Genomic DNA, 21,365 nt, shown 5'->3' on the forward strand with positions numbered 1-21,365 from the left:
GGTGCTGGAAATATTCCTCTAAGATTTTGGTCCATATTGACATGATAGGAATTATGACATAAAGTCATACAATTGCTGAAAATATGATACATACGTGATGAAAACTTCCTGTTCCACAACATCCCAGAGGTACTCTATTGGTTTGACATATGGTGACTGAGTGCAGTGAACTCTGTCATGTTCAAGGAATGAGTCTGAGATCATTTGAGCTTTGGTATCCTACTGGTGGGTTTAACTTGTGCATACATGGATGGATGCAGTCAGCAACAGTACTCAGGTTAGATGTAATCTGACACTCTAGGGATCCCAAGTCTGACAAGAAATTATCTCCCACACCCTTTCACCACAATCAGCAGCCCAAACTGTTGTGCCTTCAGAGATACTCTCCTGCATACCTTTGTTGTAATGAGTGATTATTGGGTTTTTGTTGCCTTCCTATCAGCTCAAAGCAGTCTGGCCATCAACAATTCAATGCCAGAGGAATGATTACTTCAGTTGTTGTTACACAACCACAGTTCTGAACTTATCCCTTTACAATCTTAAAACTGGGACGCTTTGTAAAATGTAAACAAAAACGGTCTGCAGTGATCTGCAAATCTCATAAAGCCACTTTTCATCCACAGTCAAAGACACAAAACATCACATTTAAACTGAACCACAGGGTACCATCACAAGAAAAATATTTTGAATTTGATGGTAGCAACAAATGTCCAAAAAGTTAGGAGAGTGCCATCGTGTAACATCCCCTCGTCTTCTAACAAATGCATTTTCTTTGTTCTACTGTGAATAAAATCTGGGTTTATGCGACGTACAAATCACTGCACTGTTTTTTTTTGGAACTGGGTTTTTATAAATCATGTGAAAATATCCCCAGTTGACAGTTACCCATTATTATTGTAAGTCTCACATTCTTGCATTACTGCCGTTAGTGACAAACCACCACGCAGCACAAATAGAGGAACATATGAATTTATTGGCAAACCCAAAGAAAATTGTCTCAAATATACAGAAAAGAGAAACATATCAGATAAAAAGGTGTAACCTTGTATATGTACAGAACCATCACAATGACTTCATTTATACAGCAGTTTTAAATTTTAAGAAAAAGTGTGTTACCTTCACCTAAAGCAATAAATGGTCGTAATAAGAACTCGCCAGGTCTCTTCCAGTGTAAAGCGGCTACATGATAACCCTGTGTCCACTCTGCTTTTATTCAAGATCACTTTCTTGTCAAAGTAGCCAGTATTAAATCTCATACCAACATAGGAAAAAAAAAAAAAAAAAAAAAAAATGAATAACCAAGTTATTACAGGTCATTTTCTTTTCACAGCTGTAGATATAAGTATTATTGAGAGTTAACATGCAGTTCGGTGGGAGCTCATATAAAACAGACATTTACTGCTGAAAAATTATTCTTAGGCAACAAGTGCAACTTAGAGATGTCACTGACATACAGGATGAAACTGATTACATATCAGATGATATAAATAAAAACAAAAATCAAAAATAAAATCAGTAAATAGATGCTGGCCACACATTAGGTCCTCACACCAGGCACTTGTATAACCACATCCAATTTACTGCACTCTGAACCAGCTTTTCACCAATAAATTAAACTTTAAAACAAGACAGACAAATAATTGTGCAAAACAACAAACAACATAAGACAGAGTCGTTAAGACTGATTAAAAACAAAACAGTAGTTCACTACAGCTTCAAATGCAGAGATCCACCCACCAAACAAAACAGTCTTGGCATGGCTTTGGCTCTTATCCAGCCATGGTTACAGCAGGAGTTATGCTATACAACATATATAGATTTGTTGGTTTTCATATTGCTATATTTCCAGAACCAAATAATGTTGATTAACTTGGTTATACGTTTGTGTGGTTTAAAAAACTCTTTAATTCTGTAATTTTTACTCTAAAACTATATTTGTTTCTGAACATCTTTGAACTGCAATCTGTCAGTTGTTATATAATTTGCAAAAGTTGATTAGTACCAAAACTGCTGAAATTGTTACAAACATGACAATTATATGACTACAGTGATCATTTGTCTCATCACAACAGGTCAGGTTTAAGAAAAATGTTATACTACAAACTCTTAGCATTACAGGAGGCCTTGTGCTTGAGGCAATTCGAACTGCAGACAACATTTTAAACAATTTCTGTCCTGAAACAGACATACTTCACTACCCTTGCAGTTAATGCACAACGACAACGATTCATCCAACAAACCTAAAAATAACATGTTACTACAGAATTTTTTTTGATGTGCACGGAGAATTTTATTGCTATAAAATGCTATGGACATGGAAATTTCCACATTCCTTATTACTTTAAAGAAGACGTGTGCCAAACATTTGGACGCTGGTATTCCAAATACAAGATTTTACATTTTGGTCAGGCTTAAGACCCCAAATTTATAAAGCCCTCAATATTGAAGGACAGTTTTTGACAAACAAATAGTTTGTTAAAACTAGGTTAAGAGTCAAGTGTTCCAAAAGAATTACCAACCATTCAACAACCTTTTTTTTGTTTTGCTTTTTTAAACACTTACCAAACTGATACCACATCAAAAAATGGCAAAGAAAAACAGGTTTATGTACAAGTGCATGAGAAAAGAAGTGTGAAATATTTCCAGGTGCACTCCAAGGTGATAGAGAGGGAGAACCCGTAATGTGGTGGCGATGGATTTATACAACCAGCTTTAGATTACGGCATAATTTCTTTATCTCCTAAAAATAAATAACTTTGGGATTCAAACTCACTCAACAGAATCAATAACTGAAGCAAAACACAGTAAGACCTTCGTTGTAATGCTCCTCAACTGTGGCATTAGTCTCAGAGAGCCTCTGTACATTCATCAGACTGAACCAATGACAGCAGAAGGACAGATTCTTCATCTGTAGCCAAGGCCAAAGTTTATACTAAAAGGTGAAAAGAAAAGTATCTGGAGACAAAAAGAGCGGCAGGAACAGCGGCAGGTCACGGGGCCCTGTAAGAAACCTGTTGCTCAGTTGCTTGACAGGTTGTGCCTGCTATTCAAGCAGATCCTGTGCAAAGAGAAGACAAGAGCGTAACAGGGAAGTCAGAGAGAACACGTAAGCAAACAAAGGCACATATGCAAACATTTACCTTTCCCTTTAAACACCAACCAGTTATCTATACTCCCCTACAAAACTTGCATACTATTTGAAAATTTTCTGAAAAGCTGAAACATTTAAAATTATTATTTTTCTATTATGTTGACGCTGAAAAACGGGTAATGAACAACTCGTTTCTACGACCATGAAGCTGCCCAAAAGCACCATTAACAGTAGCTAATATTCTTAATGACCACTACCCGTTCTTATTACCCATGTTCCAAAAAGGGAAGAAAAGTTAGCCACTGTACCTCATCTGAGTCATCATGAAACTCTATTTTGCCATTTTGAGTGTGGTTGGTCTCCAGCGGTTCGTCTATCCCATCAGCAGCATTGGCCTCAACATGCTGCTGTAGCACAGAGTACCTGTGAACCAAGAACCTGCAGGGCACATTCACACATTGCTCAGGTTAATCACAACCATTTGAAAACTATGCAAAGCAAACATGAAGAGCATTTTTTCAAAACTAGATTATAAAGTTTGTTATGCTCGACATATTTTCCTGTAGACAGCTTAAGGTTATCTGCTGGAGTAAAATCCTGTGTGCCAAGGTATACTAACCTGCCACCGCAGACATATTTCTTGACAAAGACTACTCCTACTGCAATACTCAGAATCAGGACTATGACAACTGTTATCACAACGGGCACAGACTTGGAGGCCTTATTGTCCACCTGTGAAAGTAAGAGCAAACAAAAAAGAAAATGGCAGTATAAGAAGACATACACTTGAACATGAATGGGGGAGGGGGGTGCAGGGGGCTCTTTCAGCTGCTCCCTTTGCTTCATAAAGAGTCACTACAACAGACTGGTCTGCATATCTAAGGAAAAAAAATAAAAATAAAAATAAAAATGAATTTCCCACAGGGGCGATTCTAGGATTAGAGCTTTGGGGGTGCTGAGAGAGAGAGCTGCCCAGCCAGGCAAGATAAATCATATGATTCTTAAATTCATCAAGTCTCTCTGTCCCTGGGTCCTCGTCTCAAAACATGACATCACTGTTTTGTACATTTTAACACAATTTAATCCCCACATTTGTGAAAGAAAAGCAAAACACTTTTTTGAAAAGTCTGTAACAAAACCATCAAATCTGATCAAGGTTATTTAAATGCTGCAAAAGAAGAATGGATTGGAATAAAACAAATACATATCCTAACCTTAATTACTGCGGGAGAATAATGAATGATGCTCATAGTGAGTAAAAAGTAAACTGAGTGCATTTTTTGGACAGAGATTCACTTTTAATGTGTATGTATAATATAATACAGATCCATATTAAAAAATAAATAAATAAATTTTTACAAATAAAAATCTTTACTGCAGATACTAATTTTACTAATTTAATAATACTAATTTTGTGTTGTAAGATTTATGGGTTTCATGCTTTCATAGTGGTCCTTGGGAGAGCTTGACATTTTTATCAGGTGGTCCACACTGTAAAAAGTTTGAGAAACACTGGTAAGTGTCTGTGTGCTTTTGGAAAACATTTAAAGCTGCTGTACAGAATCTTTGAAACACGCTTAAAAGATTTTTAGAAACAGAGCACTCTGCTTCTCTTTACAGCTCCTCACTCCACCAGGGCTGTTTGGCACTTTCTGATAGTGTGCAAATGTGTACGTACTGCGGCAGTCATACAGACAACTGGACGGTCCAAAAGTTGGCCTACCTATTACTGGCTGAGGTTTCAGTAGAGTTGTGGCTGAACCACATAAAAATATATCATTAATTTTAATCTCCCCAATCAATGATAATTTTTGGGGGTGCTGAAGCACCCCCAAAAATGGGCTAAAATTGCCCCTGATTTCCCACAGGAACCTACCCGAGGGATTAATAAAGTTCCATCTATATTTGATTTGGCATTTTTACACCAGATTCTTTTCCTGGTGAAACCCCATAGAGGGATTTGTGTCTCCTCCCAGTCTTGAATTGAGGAAATTTGTGTAAACCACTACACTACGGAACCACTAGCCTTGGGAGCTTTTGGGGGGGGGGGGGGGGGAGAGAGAGAGAGAATGGCAATTGGAGTTCTTTAGGCTTGTGACATTTCACAAACTCTTCCCTTTTTGGAGGTGGTGCTCAAGGTACTTGACCCACTACTGATCATGTGGGTCGTGATGTCATTAGCCAAAATGCGGAAAAAGGGGGGCAATCATCACTGGGGGTTCAATATGTGGGACTCTCCACCATTTGTTTGTAGGACTGAAGAAATGGCCTGTATTTATATAGCGCTTTACTAGTCCCTAAGGACCCCAAAGCGCTTTACATATCCAGTCATCCACCCATTCACACACTGGTGATGGCAAGCTACATTGTAGCCACAGCCAACCTGGGGCGCACTGACAGAGGTGAGGCTGCCGGACACTGGCGCCACCGGGCCCTCTGACCACCACCAGTAGGCAACGGGTGAAGTGTCTTGGATGACAGTTGAAACGTCTTCCTTTGTTCAAGCTCTCGAGACTACCTTTAAATCGATGACTGAGAACCTAAACAGTCATTTGAAACAACTAATATGCTTACATGGATAAATATGAACAATAAGTCTTAGGATGCAGAGATACTGACCAGAAGTTCCGGGCCGACTAGGTCACTCACACATCTCTTGCTGAGGTCGATCTCTTTACGCATATGCACCTCTCCTCCTTCACATTTATCCCCAGGGATTTTCCTGTAGCTGTGGACCGAGAGCACAGTGATGACTGCATGATCCGCCTATCAAACGTGCATGATTGCTGTGGTTTTGGCTGTGGACTGCATAATAACCCAGTTTTAAAAGTTATTCCCAGCAGGCTGTATTTACACTCATTCTACACGATAAGAAGTTATGTTACATAAGCAGAATCCTGAAACTAAACAATTGACATTCAGAGGTTCTTAGAGCATCGTTTCTTCTTCTAATTTGGTTCACTTAGATTCTTTTTATACTCCGATTATTCGATAAGCAACACCAGGAGGATGCATTACAAGGGTCTCCTTTTAAAAGCATCTATATATTTTAATACATCTATTAATATTTCACATTAATTTTTTGATAAAGTTTTAAAATAAGACGAGATATGATATATTGCCTCACTCTCAGTCCATAAGGGTTGAATTCAACAATTACTCACTTTTATAGATTGGTAGGTATGCAGTGAGACAACCAAGCCTAAATAAAAATGTACTTTTTCATGCACTCTTACTTTATGGCGTTAGTCTAAACTGTCACCCTTATCTGCTTCCTCTAACTACTCTGTGTGACAATTACTTCCTCATTCTAAAAACTTTCTCTTTTAGAAAAGAAAAACAAACAAACACATATTACACTTGTGTAATCATATCTGTTTAAATATTGTAAAACAAGAAGAATATCTCTGATCAAAGCTCAGTGGCAGCATGCTGCTTTGAATAAAATGATGGTGAAAGACGCTGTTTATAGGATAATATTGCTGCCAGTACCGCCGTTTAACATTAAACTAACAATAGTGGGGAGCAGAGATCTCTTGGATACGAAGGTTGAAGCTGGAACCTTACCCACTAGTCTGCAACTGCTCCTCTTTGCCCTGCAGACAGAACTCCAACACTTTGTCTCTCAGGTCCGGCTGCTCCACACACTCCGAGCTGTTCTCTTTACGGTAGTACCCAAAGTCACTGCAAGCAGTCACACAATGCCACATTTGATAAGTCCTTGAAGCCCCAGTTCGTTAATGTGGAAATAGCCATTCCAATTTGTTTTTACGCTGCAATTTGATCTCATTTCCTCATGCTAAAATTCAAATCATTTCTGTTTTTAAAGTCCATTCATTACAAAGACAACATCTTGAATGAGCTCCAGCAAAATATCTACAACAGTCTGATCATCAATAACAACACTCAGTTGCAGTTAGTTAGCGGTGCTTATACTTCAGCATATTACCGTCTCCAAGTCTTACCACATGAAGTCATCCAGGGTGCATAAACACGGGGTTGGCTGGGTGTTGACTATGTAATCGCGCCCGTTCCAGCAAACAGAGTCCTTCCTTAGACGCAAGAACTTCTCTTTGTAGCCCAGCAAGCAACCATCATTGGGATCACTGATATCATCAGAGTGGGCCAACCACTGCACATAGTCATAGTCTCCACCTTTATAAAAAAAAAAAAATAATAATAATAATTTGTTAGTATTACACCATGTTTAATTTAAAATAAAAACCTACTGACAATATGTTTAAATCGCATCACTCACATGTTCTAGTAAGAAGTTCTTTGAAGTCAATGGTAAACGAGGTCCAATACTGGCTGAGGTAAGAGTCTCTGTAGCCCCAGATACTAACATTCATAGAACGTGCTCCTGGCTCTGATGCAAGTCCAGTAAAGAAGATGGGATCTTTGGTGAAGTTGTACTCATTCCAGCACTGTCCTTCATCAGTAGAGAATCTGGCAGAAAAATATTCCAACATCAGCATAATCAGCATAAGCAAAAAGGCTAAAACCAACAGCATTTTATGGATTACACATAAGACTTTTTTACATTCATGTTCCTCAAGGCTTGGTTCAAACAATGTCCATGACAGTGATGACAAAGACCAAGAGTTTGCATACATATTCCTCATCCCCAACCAGTCATGGCAGATGGCCGCTCCTACCTGAGCCTGGATTTGTCAAAGGTTTCTTCCTGTTAAAAGGGAGTTTTTCCTTCCCACTGTCACCTAAGCGCTTGCTCATAGGGAGTTACATGATTGTTGGGCTTTTCTCTGTTCTTTTGTATTGTAGTGTCTCTGTGAAGGTTCTGTCATCCAGGTCATCGTAGTCAAAGGAGCTTGCAAAGAAAAGCGTCTGGACTTCTTTAAGTTGCTTGAAGACGTTTCACCTCTCATCCGAGAAGCTTCTTCAGTTCTAAGGTCAAATGGTGGGGAGTCCCAGATTTAAACCTAGTGGGAGTGACCCCCCACAGAGGGACAAAAGGACCCCCTGATGATCCTCTAATCGCCTGAACCAAGGTGTGAAACTGGGTGTGGGTCCCAATCAGCCAGAGTTTCGGGTGAGCTCATTTGAAACCTGACCCCACCTTATCATTCGCAAGCTCCTTTGACGTATTGTAGTGTCATTACCTTACAATATCAAGCACCTTGTGGCAGCTGTTGTTGTGATTTGATGCTATTTAATAAAACTGAATTGAATTGAATATTTACTAGCCTCTATGCAAGAGTTTGCATAGATATTTACTACAAGCAAAAGGCTACATGTCACTACACCGTAGTTTTGTGCATGCATATTGATCATTTGTGGCAGTTGAGACCTGTGCTAAGTGAAAGTAATACATAAAAGGTCAAACTTAGTAAGAATACCATTGTAACATTAGTGGAAAAGTGCCCAGAGTTATGATTATGGCATGAAAGAAAACATGTTCGTATTTCATCAAATTAGTGGAAAGGTGTGAATTTCTGCACACAGTCAGCTAAATCAGTAAATACCAGTTAAACAAGTCTGGCGTTCCCTTTAACTGCAACTCACTTAATCTTGTTGACAGGGTTTGTCACGCTGTGCTCCACGGCCACCAGCAGACCTCCCGAGTCCAGAATAGCATAGTGATGGGGTCCATCAAGAGCCTTTATCCAGGTATAGCCACCATCATCAGACACATACACATCTGGTCTCATCACTGAGATAGCATCACCAACACTTCCTGATAAAGCAAATACAGATAAAGAAATGTTAGAAGGGGGGAAAAAACCCTCTTATTTATTAAAAGATAAATTATGCTCAAGTTTATTTTAAAAAGAAAGTTTAAAAAATATTTTTATGAAAGCTCTGAGTTTACCGTGAGCTATGATGAGACCCACAGCATTTGGTTCAGTCAGAGGGAGCATGGGGATGTTGAGCTTCTGAGAAGTACTGTAGGCAGCATGGATGTGAAGACTGCACTGCAGATAATAAACCAAACACAGCTATTTATAGTATTAAGTAGTAGATGTGCTGGTCCTAGTTTCCTAGTTTTCAAATAGCACTATAAGGTACCTGTGAACACAAACACTGAGGTTTTTCAAGTGGCTTTAATGTTTTATATTATTAGCTACTAATAAGAATATATGTGAAGGGCCCTTTAAATCACATTGCTCACACACATACACAATAATAATATAAAAGACAGCAACTAATAATATACAAATAACTCCTTTAATATATTATAAGAGACTGAGGTGAATGCTGAGTAAGTAGCATAACAGTGTTCACAGATGGGAGGAGCTCTGCTGCTACACTAGTAAAGAACGATGGCACGGTTGGGGTAAATTTCTAAGGAAGCTTGGTGAATCAATAACCTTAAACCACTGGGTTATATTTCACACAAATCCTCTATCATACAGGCACACGGCCTTGTTATCCAACCAGCGCTCATATTTACTGACACAGAGTGTACACTCCCTCTTTGTGCAATAAAAAAAAAAAACAAACAAACCCAGAAGCATCCCTTACTAACACATTCAGGGCAATCAGTTTCATATCCACGATTGAGCTCCTGTACTTACATGAACTAAACACAAGTTACACAAGTTTTCTTTGCTTGATATACCAACACACTGTCAATGCTTCCTTAACAATTAAAACTATATCAAATGTTCACTGCCCAACATGACCGACAGTTTCCAGTCTGTAGAGTTTATAAACAACAATCTGAATCCATTTTTGTTTCCTTTCCTCTTCATATGAAGAGAGGAAGGTCTGGGTTGGAGTTTTTGTTATCAACATAAATCGGACTAAAGGAAGAGCTGCATCTGCTTTTTAGAATTTGTTTAGGTTTAAAAACCGCACTCGTTTTACTTTATTTCTCATTACACTGCTTCTGGGCTGAACCTTTACTATGGGCAGGGCTTCAATAGTTAACACATGCCAGAGTGACAGAACCAGGTAAGGCAAAGGTAACACATTACTCAAGGCTAACAAGTGTTTTTCCAGATGACAGAATTCCATGAAGTGTGAAGGAATATCTCCAGGAAAAATAGCTAGTTTTTAAAGCTACACTTCCCAGGCCTGCTGCAGAAACACTGTTTAAAAACATCAGCAATAAAAAGACATTACAACAAGCAGCGTTTTAAGGCCTGACACCACAGTCCTGGGCTAAACATTTAATGTTTGGTAATAAAGCTTTAAAGTAGATTATTTATTGATTAGTGTGGTTTTATTTTATTTATGCTTTAATGTCATTATAAAAAAGAAAAACCGTTTATTTTATAAAAAATATGTCACTGTAAACATCAAGGCTCAACTGAAAAAGTAGAAGAAGAACTGAGCCCTAGTCTCAATAACATAAGTTTTGATCTGTACTTAAAAAGTGATTTCTCATAGCAGTTTGACCCTGTACTTTATAGACATGTACAACAGTTTTCACAAGGACACATCAATTTTGTTTTTTCTCTAAACAAAGCAACTTCTTCCATTTTCCCCTTTTATTTTATTTATTTTTCTAATATTTTATTTACCTTGTCTGGGTCCTTGGCTGTAGCATCACACTTGCTGTTGGCAGGTTTCTGGAGGGGTACCCACTCCCCTCCCTGGTCAAAGGACACCACAGACTGCACAGAGTTATCTGGAACGACAAGACAAAACTTCTACAGTTGCAGAAACTTTGTGGGAACTCCTGTCTGGAAATAGCATGCTGGGGAAAAAACTTCAATATGTTTTTGTCCCCAGCAATATTTAGTCAGATTTATACTGTCTGCAAGGTTTAGGTGGTGCTCAGTTACTTCAGACAGGTAACACATCTAACACTGAGCAGCTATTTAAATATTTATACAACACCATCTCTCTGGTGTAAAATAGAGCAGTCACAGGTGTGTGTATGTGTGTCTTTGTGCATGCATGTCTGTGTATTGCGTCCATGCATGTGTGTGTTTCAGGGGGAATCTGATTACATGTATATGTTGTTACTTCTTTATCTAAGAACATTCGAATAGAATAGAGCTACCTTCAGCCAGGACGCTGGTGATAAAAACTCCTCGTAGAGAAGTAACATTAGTGAAGTCTGTATCTCCCCCCGTAGTGGTGTAAAGGTGGCGCTCCAGTGACTTGGAATACACAGTACCTCGGTCGTCTGACACATAGATTGTACCAAATCCAGTATCTGTAGAAAAAAAAAGTATTAAAATGTAATGTGAGGTAATAATACCCATTTCAAGATACTGTTTCAGGGCTGGTTCTGTAATAAGATCTGCCAAGACACACTCTCTGACGCATAGGTGGGGTGAAACAAGCTCTAGGGCCTTTTTAACAAAAGCCATTTGCAGGCACTGTTCAAACTACCACATAAAACTTTGGCTCACTCAGAAAAGTCCCTGCATCTAAAAGAAAAATCACATTTGGCTTTGTGTGCTAAACATGAAAGTCATCAGAAGTGCTGTGAATGACAATTAATGATTGATGTATGACTTTTGAATGTAACTTATTACTCAGTACAAGGTTAATATGTTGAAGGTCTAGTTGCTCACGTGAGGACGAGTAAAAACCTTCACACTGTAATATAGTAATAAATACCATGCTTTCAGTTCACTCAGTTCTCTACATTCACTACAAGCAAAAGTACAGAGTTTCTTTATCTGCTGACCTCCTGGCTCGTCGACATGCATGAAGACCATTTCATCGTTCGCTGCCAGGATAGAGTAGAACTGCTCATGACCAACAGGAGGCAGCTGGGCAATGTTCCAACTATCACCCTGATCCACTGACACGTGGATTGTCCGCAGAGTGCCCTGTGGAAAAGGTGGGGAAGGAAAGAAAACAGATGAAAGGAGGCAAGGACAGGAACAGCTCACATACTTTTATTACTAATACTGTTTACCTGTACTGGGGCAAATTAGAAGAACACTTAGCAAGCTATTCTCATATCTAGGCTCTGATAAATTGAGTAAAAATGACCTCTCCTGAGGGAGGAATATGAATATGCTTATGATTGTATTGCTTTCTGCTAATTTCTCCATCAGTCGCAATGTCACTTTTAAACTTCCTCATAAGTGTGTAGTTACATGAACCACGTGATATCTCTTTAAAAAACAAACCAACAGAAGGAACAGCTATTTTGAATACGCTTGTACTACAACATAATGATGATAATAATAATAATAATAATAATAATAATAATAATAATAATGTCATGAACAGAGAAAAGCAAACAAACAATATTTCGCCTGATCTAGTTTGCATATTATTATCTAGATTACAACCCGCTGTACACTGACCTTTCCCGTCATTACAGATGCAAAGAGGAAGCGTCCGCCAAGGCCAAAAGAGTAGATCTTACTGGCAACAGTCTTGATGGTTTTGCCGTAGTTGGTCGTCCTCCTCAGTTCCAGCATTCCTCGATCACCTGAAAAATTGAAGGAAAAAAAAAAACCCAAAAAAAAAAAAAAACCCCACAACTTAGACGTGCAAGAGCAACAAATACATGCAAAAATATAAGTGCAGCTAATAGTTACGTGTAATTTTTAAGAGAAATTACAGCCTAAATCGTGAAAATATGGAGGAAGTTAGAGCTGGCTGGGAGTATACATCAGTGTGAAGCATGTTTCCACTTAAATCTTTTATGTGAAAAATTCTACACTGCCCTAAATAAATTCAAGAGACATTTCATGCACTGCTCCCCAGTCATCTACAACACAAAAATAAATGAGATTAAAGTACATGTCGATTTACTCCAGCGTTGGTTAGATGGGGGAATTACTTACTGCAGGAGCCGTTGAGGCTGGCTGTAAAGTAGATTGTATTTTTTCTTCCCCTAGAAGGAGAATGGAGATCATAGAGTGATTACACAGTCAGTGACATATTTAGTAAAACAAATGCACACTGCTTTATTATGAGTATGTAATGGTATGCTTGCATCTTAATAAACAACAGTGCATGCAGAAGCATTCTTGCAACAAGGAAGAAATCTGGTCTAATACAGGACTCTGCTGTTGTAAGACTACTGTGAAGTCTTGCTTCACAGTGCAAGTCACATGATACTGCTTATCGTATACAACCAGCCCTTTATAAATATGTACTTTCTGTTTCTGTTGAGTGTTGTGTTCAGAAAATTCCTGACCCAGATAAAAGTGACCCATTTTCCTGCAGCCTTTTAAGCCTAACTTCTTTATGGACAATAATCAAAGGTTATGTTTCAGGAAGACTTTTTTGAACGCGCAGTTCCTCTGGACACCTGGACAATACAGCCTTAAAGCTGAAACTTAAAAGACAGAGATGCCAAGATAAGACTGTGACAAATACCAGGAAGGGCCATGAAAAACAGCATTTGTGCTGCAAGGGCTTGGCCACAAAATGGGTAGTTAAACAGCCGATGACTGCAATGTAGTTTTAGTGCCCATTTGGGGGGGAAGAAAAAAGGTGCAGCAACAATAAACCCTGATAGAAAACCACTGAACATGTATGTCCCATAATGACAAAAATTGTATATCTTCCTTTGCTTATCTTAAATCATCAAAGGGGCATGTTTGAATAACTTTAAACACATTAAGAAGAGAGTAAGTTTAAGCATATTTTATTTTGATAAACAATGAAGAACTATATTAGAGACAGGTGGAACTTCACCGTCTTCCTCTGTCTGTAACAATGAGGCTGTTGGAAAAACTAAAAGTCATGCTGCCTTGCAGGTTGTACAATCACTTCCTGAAATATCGCAGCATGTCATACCAGTTAAAAAAAAAAAAAAAAAAGCTCTACTTCCCCCTTAAAGTGACTCAAAACAATTCCATGAAACTTTTTGCTATTGTGGTTATAAAGTAGGTACTTGTTCACTGCACACCTGAAGAAGATTCTGGAGCTATCAGTTTGTCTTTTCTTACCATTTTACCAGACACACCATTCTGTGAATGTTTTTCCAATTTACGCCAAAGTCTTCAGACAGCCACAGCTCATACTGAGAAAGGAAACAAAGAATAAGTCAGTACGTATCTGCAACAGCCCCACATAAACATGGGGCAGAACAGAATTCTATAAACCAGTTCACAGACTCAAAAGCCATGCTTATAAATGCACTGTGTGCAAACGTACAAAACAATGAAGACTGCTTGACCTTCATTGAATTATTTGATGTAATATATGCATGCAGAGGCACTACTTGAGCTTTCAACTTGACAGAAACAGTCCACTTTGAATCCTAACTGGTTCCTTTTCACACAAAATACAGGTCTTTAGTATTCACTCCTTACGTCGTTGCTGAGGACAACCAGCACACTGGAATTCTCAGGGTTGTACGTGATCTGCGTCAAGGGGTTGAAAGGCAAGTTCCGGTCGGTGAAGCTCTTTCCAAAGTCCTCAGAGACAAAAATGCGGGTCTTGAGGTCTCCAGACACTTCAGCTGTCAGAATCACCTAAAAGCCAGAGTTCAACAGGTTCTTAACTGCAGGAACAGTGGTTAGTTCACGTCTAAAAATACTCTTGATGAGTACATGAAGTACATGTGGTGAGGACTTGATCAAGATAAGGCTTACTTTGCCTGAGTTATTGGGGCTGATTGCAATGCCGAACTCTGATCTTATGAAGGTGTTGTTGATGAGGCCGGTTACATCCTGAAATGACTTGCCGTAGTCCTCACTGGCAGAAAAATTGTTTCAGTCAAATTAAATGCAAATAAAATGTAAGCCATGTGCATTTTTCCCAGATTAAAAGGTAAATTCCATTACCTTCGATAGAGTTTCGACTGTCCAAGTTTTACCATGAAGAACGGGACCTGAAATGTCGTCAAGGCCAGAATAACCTGCCAAGAAGGAAGGTTAGCTTAAGGAAAGTGGACCATGCACCATTTATTAAAGTGCACAAGACCCTTAAGTGTGTCATCTGCATTCAGTGTACAAAGCCAAGTTTGCAAAAACCACACCACATAACTAATGGAAAACATGTTAGGTGCAAATGGTGATAAGTACACTCACCCCTGTGCCATCTCCAACCCAAGCCAGCGACACCGAGCCACTCAGGTCATGGAATTCAAACTGAGACAAACAGCCAAAACATGTTCATAAATATATAAAACATAGAAAAGGCAACAATAGCAGTGTGAACTGTGTGAAACAGCACAACTATTTCAGCTGAGCTCACAAAAAGGGACAAACTGACATTGCAATTATAAACTGCAGCCACAGCCTATTTGAGTTTTTGCTTCAAATGTATTTTTGCTTTGACAGGCAGCATGTTTCACCTCACCATGTGTTCTGGCATAGACAGTTTAGTGTACAAAGTGTCTGTTCTGTTAGCAGAACAGGCGAGCAGACCTAAAGCTTCAAGCAGTTACTTGAAAGGCTTCTACAAAATACCACAAGACAAGTAATTTAATTTTGGGGGAAATTAAACCTTAGCTGTATTTAGCTGAATTTAGCTGTAGGGCTAGGGCAAAAGTTAAACAAAGAAAACTTGCTTTAATTGTCAGTCACAAAAGCTTTAAATCTTAAGTTCTATCAAGTGTCCCATTATTCATCAACTGCATGGATGGTCACAATGGGTCTTTTTCAGCATAAGTAGCTTCAGTACTGGTTGAACCTGCAGCACTATCCTCAGGGCAAGGAGGCGGCTGAGCCACTGGGAATTCTATCAACTCCAGATTACTGGGGACAAGTATACAAAGACTGCAATGCAAAGTTGGTCACATGGCAGTGAGGAGCTAGGGAAATAAGCAGCACAGGACTCTCGTTTGCTTTGTGGAAAGAATTGCATAGTTGTGTAGATCAGATGTTTTATCTTCCTGGATAGAGTATATGCTATAAACGAAGAAGAAGAAGAAACAACAATCTCTGAAGCTTAAACTTTGCTTTTGATACCACACAAACACAGCTTTAATTACAAAATAACTGCTGCACAGCAAGTCACATGGATTCCCACTGGGCCAATTTTCCTGGAAACATTAAGGCATATTCACTGAGTGAAGGCAGAGGAAAGATTGGATAGTTTAATACCAGAATACAGTTCCATGCTTAAAATGACAAATAACATACAGGTCACAGCCTTTAGTGCAACGCTTGAAAAAGCATTGATGTCATTCTGTGCAACCAATGCAAGTCTAAAGCATGAGGAAGACTAAGTACAGTGTACCTCACTGCTCCAAATATTAAAGAAAAGAAATCATTGCAGCCTAGAGGTGTTAAGCAACAAGGCAATGGGATACCTGGCAAGACTGCCTGAGCCCGGGAAAAGTACTAGGTACATTGCAACACCCCTTATGGTAACACGTAAGGTGTTTTGTTTTGAATCTATGTTTATTGACACAAAAATACTGGTTTATGCATTTTAGGCTACCGGACATACAGGTAATAAGAGGACATGGGAGTCCACTGATGAGTATGAGTGCAATGAATAGCTTATTAGGCCTAGTCCCTGCACTTGCTTAGCACCTGCGTATCATCTTCTCGTTGTCAGACGTGTGAAGTGTAACAGGACCTCAGAGGGTAACTTACATCGTGGGTGTTGGCGTCCAACTTGGTGACATATCCTTGAAGAGCTTTACACGAGTCGTCCTCTTCGGTGCTTCTTCTTTTTATCTTGTGGTTTGGTGATGGAGCCAGCCATGCGGGAAGAGACCTCTTTACGATTTTCGCAGCTTTCCCTTCAGTGTTTGAACGCCTCACAAAACCTGACTGCCCGAGGGGCTTGGAGCCCAGCTGAAAATCTACACCTGCTGTGAAAGTGCAAGCCGATAACAGCAGGATGCCGCGGAGCAATAGTCCCATCTTCGTTCCTATTGCCACTGACAAAACAAAGGAGAGGGGTTTAAAAAAAACAAAAACACGTCTTTGTTTTCTTGTCTAGAAACTGAAGGTCGCTACAGCTCTGCCACGGATGACATCAACAAAACAGTAGTCCTCCTGACAGCGACTATTTCTATTTTGGGCTTTGGAAACACGGAGCGCCCTCGAAGCTCCAACTGTCTCACTCCGCGGTAGCGCAAATTAAATCAATAAAAAAAAAAAATCGTAATCTTGCAAATCAGCCGGCGTGCTACCGCCAATTATCCACAGAGTAACTCCTCACCAACATGATACACTGTGACAAACATAGGAATTGTGTCTGCAGGTCGTAATGCTCTATGCAGAGTGACGCTGCGATTGGCTGGTCTTTAACTGTGGCCCACCTATCAGGCCTTCCAATTGGTTCAATTGTGAAAAGGCAGTGCCAAAAGAATGGAATGGAGTGGAGGAATGGTCTGGCATTTATACACGAGCCACATTTAACCATACATTTATTTACTCTACACCAGGGATGTCATGCTCATTTTCAAGTGGGCCAGACCAGTGAAATTGCTCTTTCTGTCTGTGTAAAGAAGCTTAACCATTTCCTCAGTTATCTTTACATACAATCATACAGTATGATACAATTTTCTTTAAATGAATCAAAGTCGTTTTTTTGTATGGCCTGGTACCCTCTCAAAGTACATTTAGCAATTCTGTTTCAATTCTGACTAATTTAGAATTCATTAGACTTGTGCATGTGATGCATAATAATCCCATGACTACTGGTCATGTGTTCAAAATAACTTAAAATAACCCTTAACCCAAATTCAAAACAATCCTTAGCTGTCTGGATATGCAAAACCCCAACCCAATACCTGTGATCACATTTGAACTCTGGGTTTTAGTTTTTTCAGCAAATCTGTTGTGAAGGAGTAAAATAATATCTTGTCATATAAATGAAGGTGGGTAGACTAGATCAGAAGTCATGCTACTTGAGTGTTGTGGCTCAAGCCAGTCCAGCAACTCTGCCAGCAGCAAAAACATTGACATAGCATGGCAGCCCAAAATAAAAAACCTGTTGAACAAGTTTCAGTGGCATAAAACTCCCTGAAAACTTGAGTTTGAATCTAGAATTTAGCTATTCCCAAATGTTTCTTGGGTCATCAAGGATACCCCATTAGTTTTGTTTATTGAAAGTATGTTTCTTTATTCAGATACATTCAGGAAACCCGACAATCACAACTGTGAAGCAGGATTCCTTCACAAAGAGGACTTACAATGGACCTGAACTCCCTCCCACTGCATAGTCAGCTAATAAAAGGTAGGGAACAAAGGCAGTTTTATTCATTCGAGATGTGACTTGCAAAAACGAGACCAGAGCTTTTCTAAAAGAACCAGAATCTTCCAGTCCTGCTGTACAGTGTGCTGAGGAAAATTAGTCATATTAATAGATGGCACAGTGTACCTTAATTTGCCTGAGCACCCAGCCCATAAACAGGCGTTGCCATTCACTGAGACTGTGGGAAAGGAGAGCCTCTGTGTAAATAAGTTTGACCCACATTGACGAGAGTCATGTTAATCACATGACATGAGTTTAATAATGCTCATTTAACATCTGCAGAAATCTCAATATCTATCAATCACTCTTACTGTGCAGTCACTTAACGTTTAGCTGTTTGCTATGATATCAGGCATCGTTAAAAAAAATCCTCCTCACCTTGTACTGTCATTAAAACAAATTAAATTGTTTAGTGGAGCCTATCAGCCATAATTAGTGCCTGAACAATTGTTTGAAAGAAAAGTTCCACTTTTAAGAAGCTCTGACATATAAGCATGAAAAAGCATAAAATACCACACCCAGATTAATTTTGGCTCTGCAATTCATTAATATATAAAAGAAGGTAGGATCTAATAGGGGATCACACCTGATCCCCATGCATGCCTATTTACAGTGCTTGATACAATGTTTAGACCAGGTCACGGCTCACGGGCCACATCCAATTATATCTGGCCTGCGAGATAATTTCATATGTAAGTTATTTGGTATGTGGGAGCTGAATCTTTTGCCCTGCTGACAATCCATGCACACAGGGGTGGAACTTCATTTTGAAAGGTTTCAGTAGTAGTAAATGCATAAAAATAAGGCTTTTATGAAAACACTGAATAAAAATTGCTTCCTTGAAAAAAAGCCAGAATTTACAGTTCACTATTAAATATTACATCAAATAAACTATATACAAAGTGTCTTTAAAAAGCAGAGATGCAGAAAGGTCTGCATGTAGCATATGTATTGTCATGGTCCGCGGCCCGGTGTCCGAGGAGCTGATGGGATGCCCACGCCCACGGGTGTGGCTGTCGACTCTACACCTGCATCCCATTCCAGGCGATCATCAGGTGGACTATTTAACCCCGCTCAGCCAGCTGCTCCACGCCAGTCTGTTAGTCACCTTTCAGCGGTAACTTGGCCCCCAGGTGAAGGTGGTTGTGAAATTCTGAACAACGCTAATCCTTTCATTGTGTGCTCAGGTAACCGTTCGGCATGTTTTGAGCCTCCTCCTGTCTGTCCTCCTGCCCGCCTGGAGTTCGGATCACCACCGGTCATCATCTCCTCTGTTTCCCTGCAGCTCTCCCGCGGACCCTCACCCCTCCCTCCGGTTCCCACGGCCCAGCCCTGATCGTGAGATTAATAACTCTACCCCGCGTATGCTGTTATTCCCCCGCTCCCCAGTAACTCTCTTCCTCTTTCTGTTGCAGCCTCCCACGGTCCTGATTACGGCGTTCCCGAGTTGCTTATCTCCCGGTCCCTTTGTTTCCCATTTACTCGGCGTGTTTTCCTTTGACCCTTTCGGGACACCCGTAATTAGAAATAAAGTTTATTTTGCGTGCACCTTGGCGTATTGTCTCTGCTTCTGGGTCCAGCTTGTGTGCTGAACTACGGCTCTTGACATGTATGGTTTATCCACAGCTGCCCTAAATTACCAGTATTGGTAATAACCTTCTTGAATCGCTACCTTATTGTGGTGGACAGGTTTGTGTGTCCCAGGAGCTATGTTGTCGGGGGGGTGCCCCCTGGTAGGGTCTCCCATGGCAAATTGGTCCTGGGTGAGAAACCAGACAAAGAGCCATTCAAAAACCCTTATGAGTAGAAGATCAAGAGAACAGTTCACTGTGCCTTTGGTTTGGGGAACAAGTTGGTGGACTCTGTCATCTTACTGGGAGACTTCAATGTTCATGGGGCAACGACAGTTTGACCTGGAGGGGTGTGATTGGGAGGAACGGCCTGCCAGATCTGAACCAGATGAGTGTTCCATTACTGGACTTGTGTGCAAACCACAGTTTATCAATAGCGAACACCACGTTTGAACATAAGTGTGGTGAGGCGTGGCCCGTGGTGCCATGCGGACACACCTGCGCGGCATCTGCAGATCACGCAGATGCTGTTAAAACACGGGGACTTTGTTTTTTGCCCTTCTCCCCCGTCCCTCTTCTCAGCAGTTTCTCTTTCCCTCTTTCTTTCTCCCCTTCTTTCCCCCAGTCAAGTCTGTCCCGTATTCAGCAAGTGAAAATAAAATAAACAATAAAAGGTGAATCAAATGGACCATTATGGCAAGGCTGGGATGGTCAATTTGGTAAAGTAAATCTTTTGGGCATCTTTCTTTGCCTTTAGACAATAATTCTGATGGCAGAAGAGCCAAATGAGACAGGCAAAAAAACCCAACAAAAAACAAACAAACACGGGGACTCAGGGGTTGGTGTTGTTGTGGTGTGACGCATGTCAATAAAGATGGCTCAAAACTATGATCCTTGGACCCGTCGTGTCTCATTCACACCACAATAAGTTTTTCCATAAGTGCACGTAACACCAGGACACCCTAGGTTGCAGGTCGATGATTTATTTTGTATTCATATCATCAGATCTGTGTCTGTATGTTCTGGACACTCAAGTGAAGAGAGCAAGTAGTTGCTGAAGCAAATACTATGGGAGTGTGGGAGTTCAGAGAGGCCTTGGAAAAAGACTTTTGGACTGCCTCACAGACATTCTGGCAAACCGTCAGGCTGTTCAGGAGGGCAAAGGGGTGCTGTACCTGCACTGTGTAAAGTACTGGTGGAGCACTGCTGACTTCAACTGAGGATATTGCACTGATAGGTCTTCCATAGATGAAGCAGAGTCTGGACACAAGGGGAACAACTCGTCCATTACCAGGGGTGAGGTCACCGAGGCAATTAAACAACTCCTTGGTGACAGAGCTCCTGGGATGGATGAGGTCCGCCCTGAGTTCCTGAAGGCTCTGGATCTTGTAGGGCTGTCTTCGGACACACCTCTACACTGTTGCATGTAGATCAGGGGCAGTACCTCTGGATTGGCAGACGAGGGTGGCGGTTCACATCTTCAAGAAGGGGGGACTGGAGGGTCTGCTCCAACTACAGGGGGATCACACTGCTAAGCCTCCCTAGCAAAGTCTATCCCAGGGTGCTGGAAAAGAGAGTCCATCTGTTAGTCGAACCTTGGATACAGGAGGAACAAGGAGTGTTCTAGGTCACGGGACACTGGACCAGCT

General features: G+C 40.3%; 1 protein-coding gene and 1 long non-coding RNA gene across 2 annotated transcripts; one reads left to right on the top strand and one right to left on the bottom strand.

The window, feature by feature from the left end:
• Window positions 1-953: 953 nt before the first annotated feature.
• Window positions 954-17,173, bottom strand: sort1b (sortilin 1b). The gene is made up of 20 exons (XM_082517560.1): window positions 16,534-17,173; window positions 15,019-15,078; window positions 14,773-14,846; window positions 14,581-14,683; window positions 14,299-14,460; window positions 13,933-14,006; window positions 12,820-12,869; window positions 12,334-12,461; window positions 11,703-11,847; window positions 11,067-11,222; window positions 10,582-10,688; window positions 8,925-9,027; window positions 8,618-8,789; window positions 7,350-7,540; window positions 7,057-7,246; window positions 6,659-6,775; window positions 5,711-5,819; window positions 3,711-3,823; window positions 3,400-3,529; window positions 954-3,058 (listed from the first exon to the last, which is right to left on the bottom strand). Exons 1-20 carry the CDS (start codon window positions 16,804-16,806, stop codon window positions 3,044-3,046), a joined length of 2,472 nt encoding a protein of 823 aa, XP_082373686.1. The 5' UTR covers window positions 16,807-17,173; the 3' UTR covers window positions 954-3,043.
• LOC309696375 lies at window positions 16,266-19,477 on the top strand. Its single transcript, XR_014273448.1, has 3 exons — window positions 16,266-16,279; window positions 18,021-18,127; window positions 19,333-19,477. It is a non-coding gene; the product is annotated as an uncharacterized lncRNA (long non-coding RNA).
• The last annotated feature ends 1,888 nt before the right edge of the window (window positions 19,478-21,365 follow it).

Source organism: Aulonocara stuartgranti (assembly GCF_965226115.1).
Source record: "Aulonocara stuartgranti genome assembly, chromosome: 20".
NCBI classification, from domain to species: Eukaryota; Metazoa; Chordata; class Actinopteri; order Cichliformes; family Cichlidae; genus Aulonocara; species Aulonocara stuartgranti.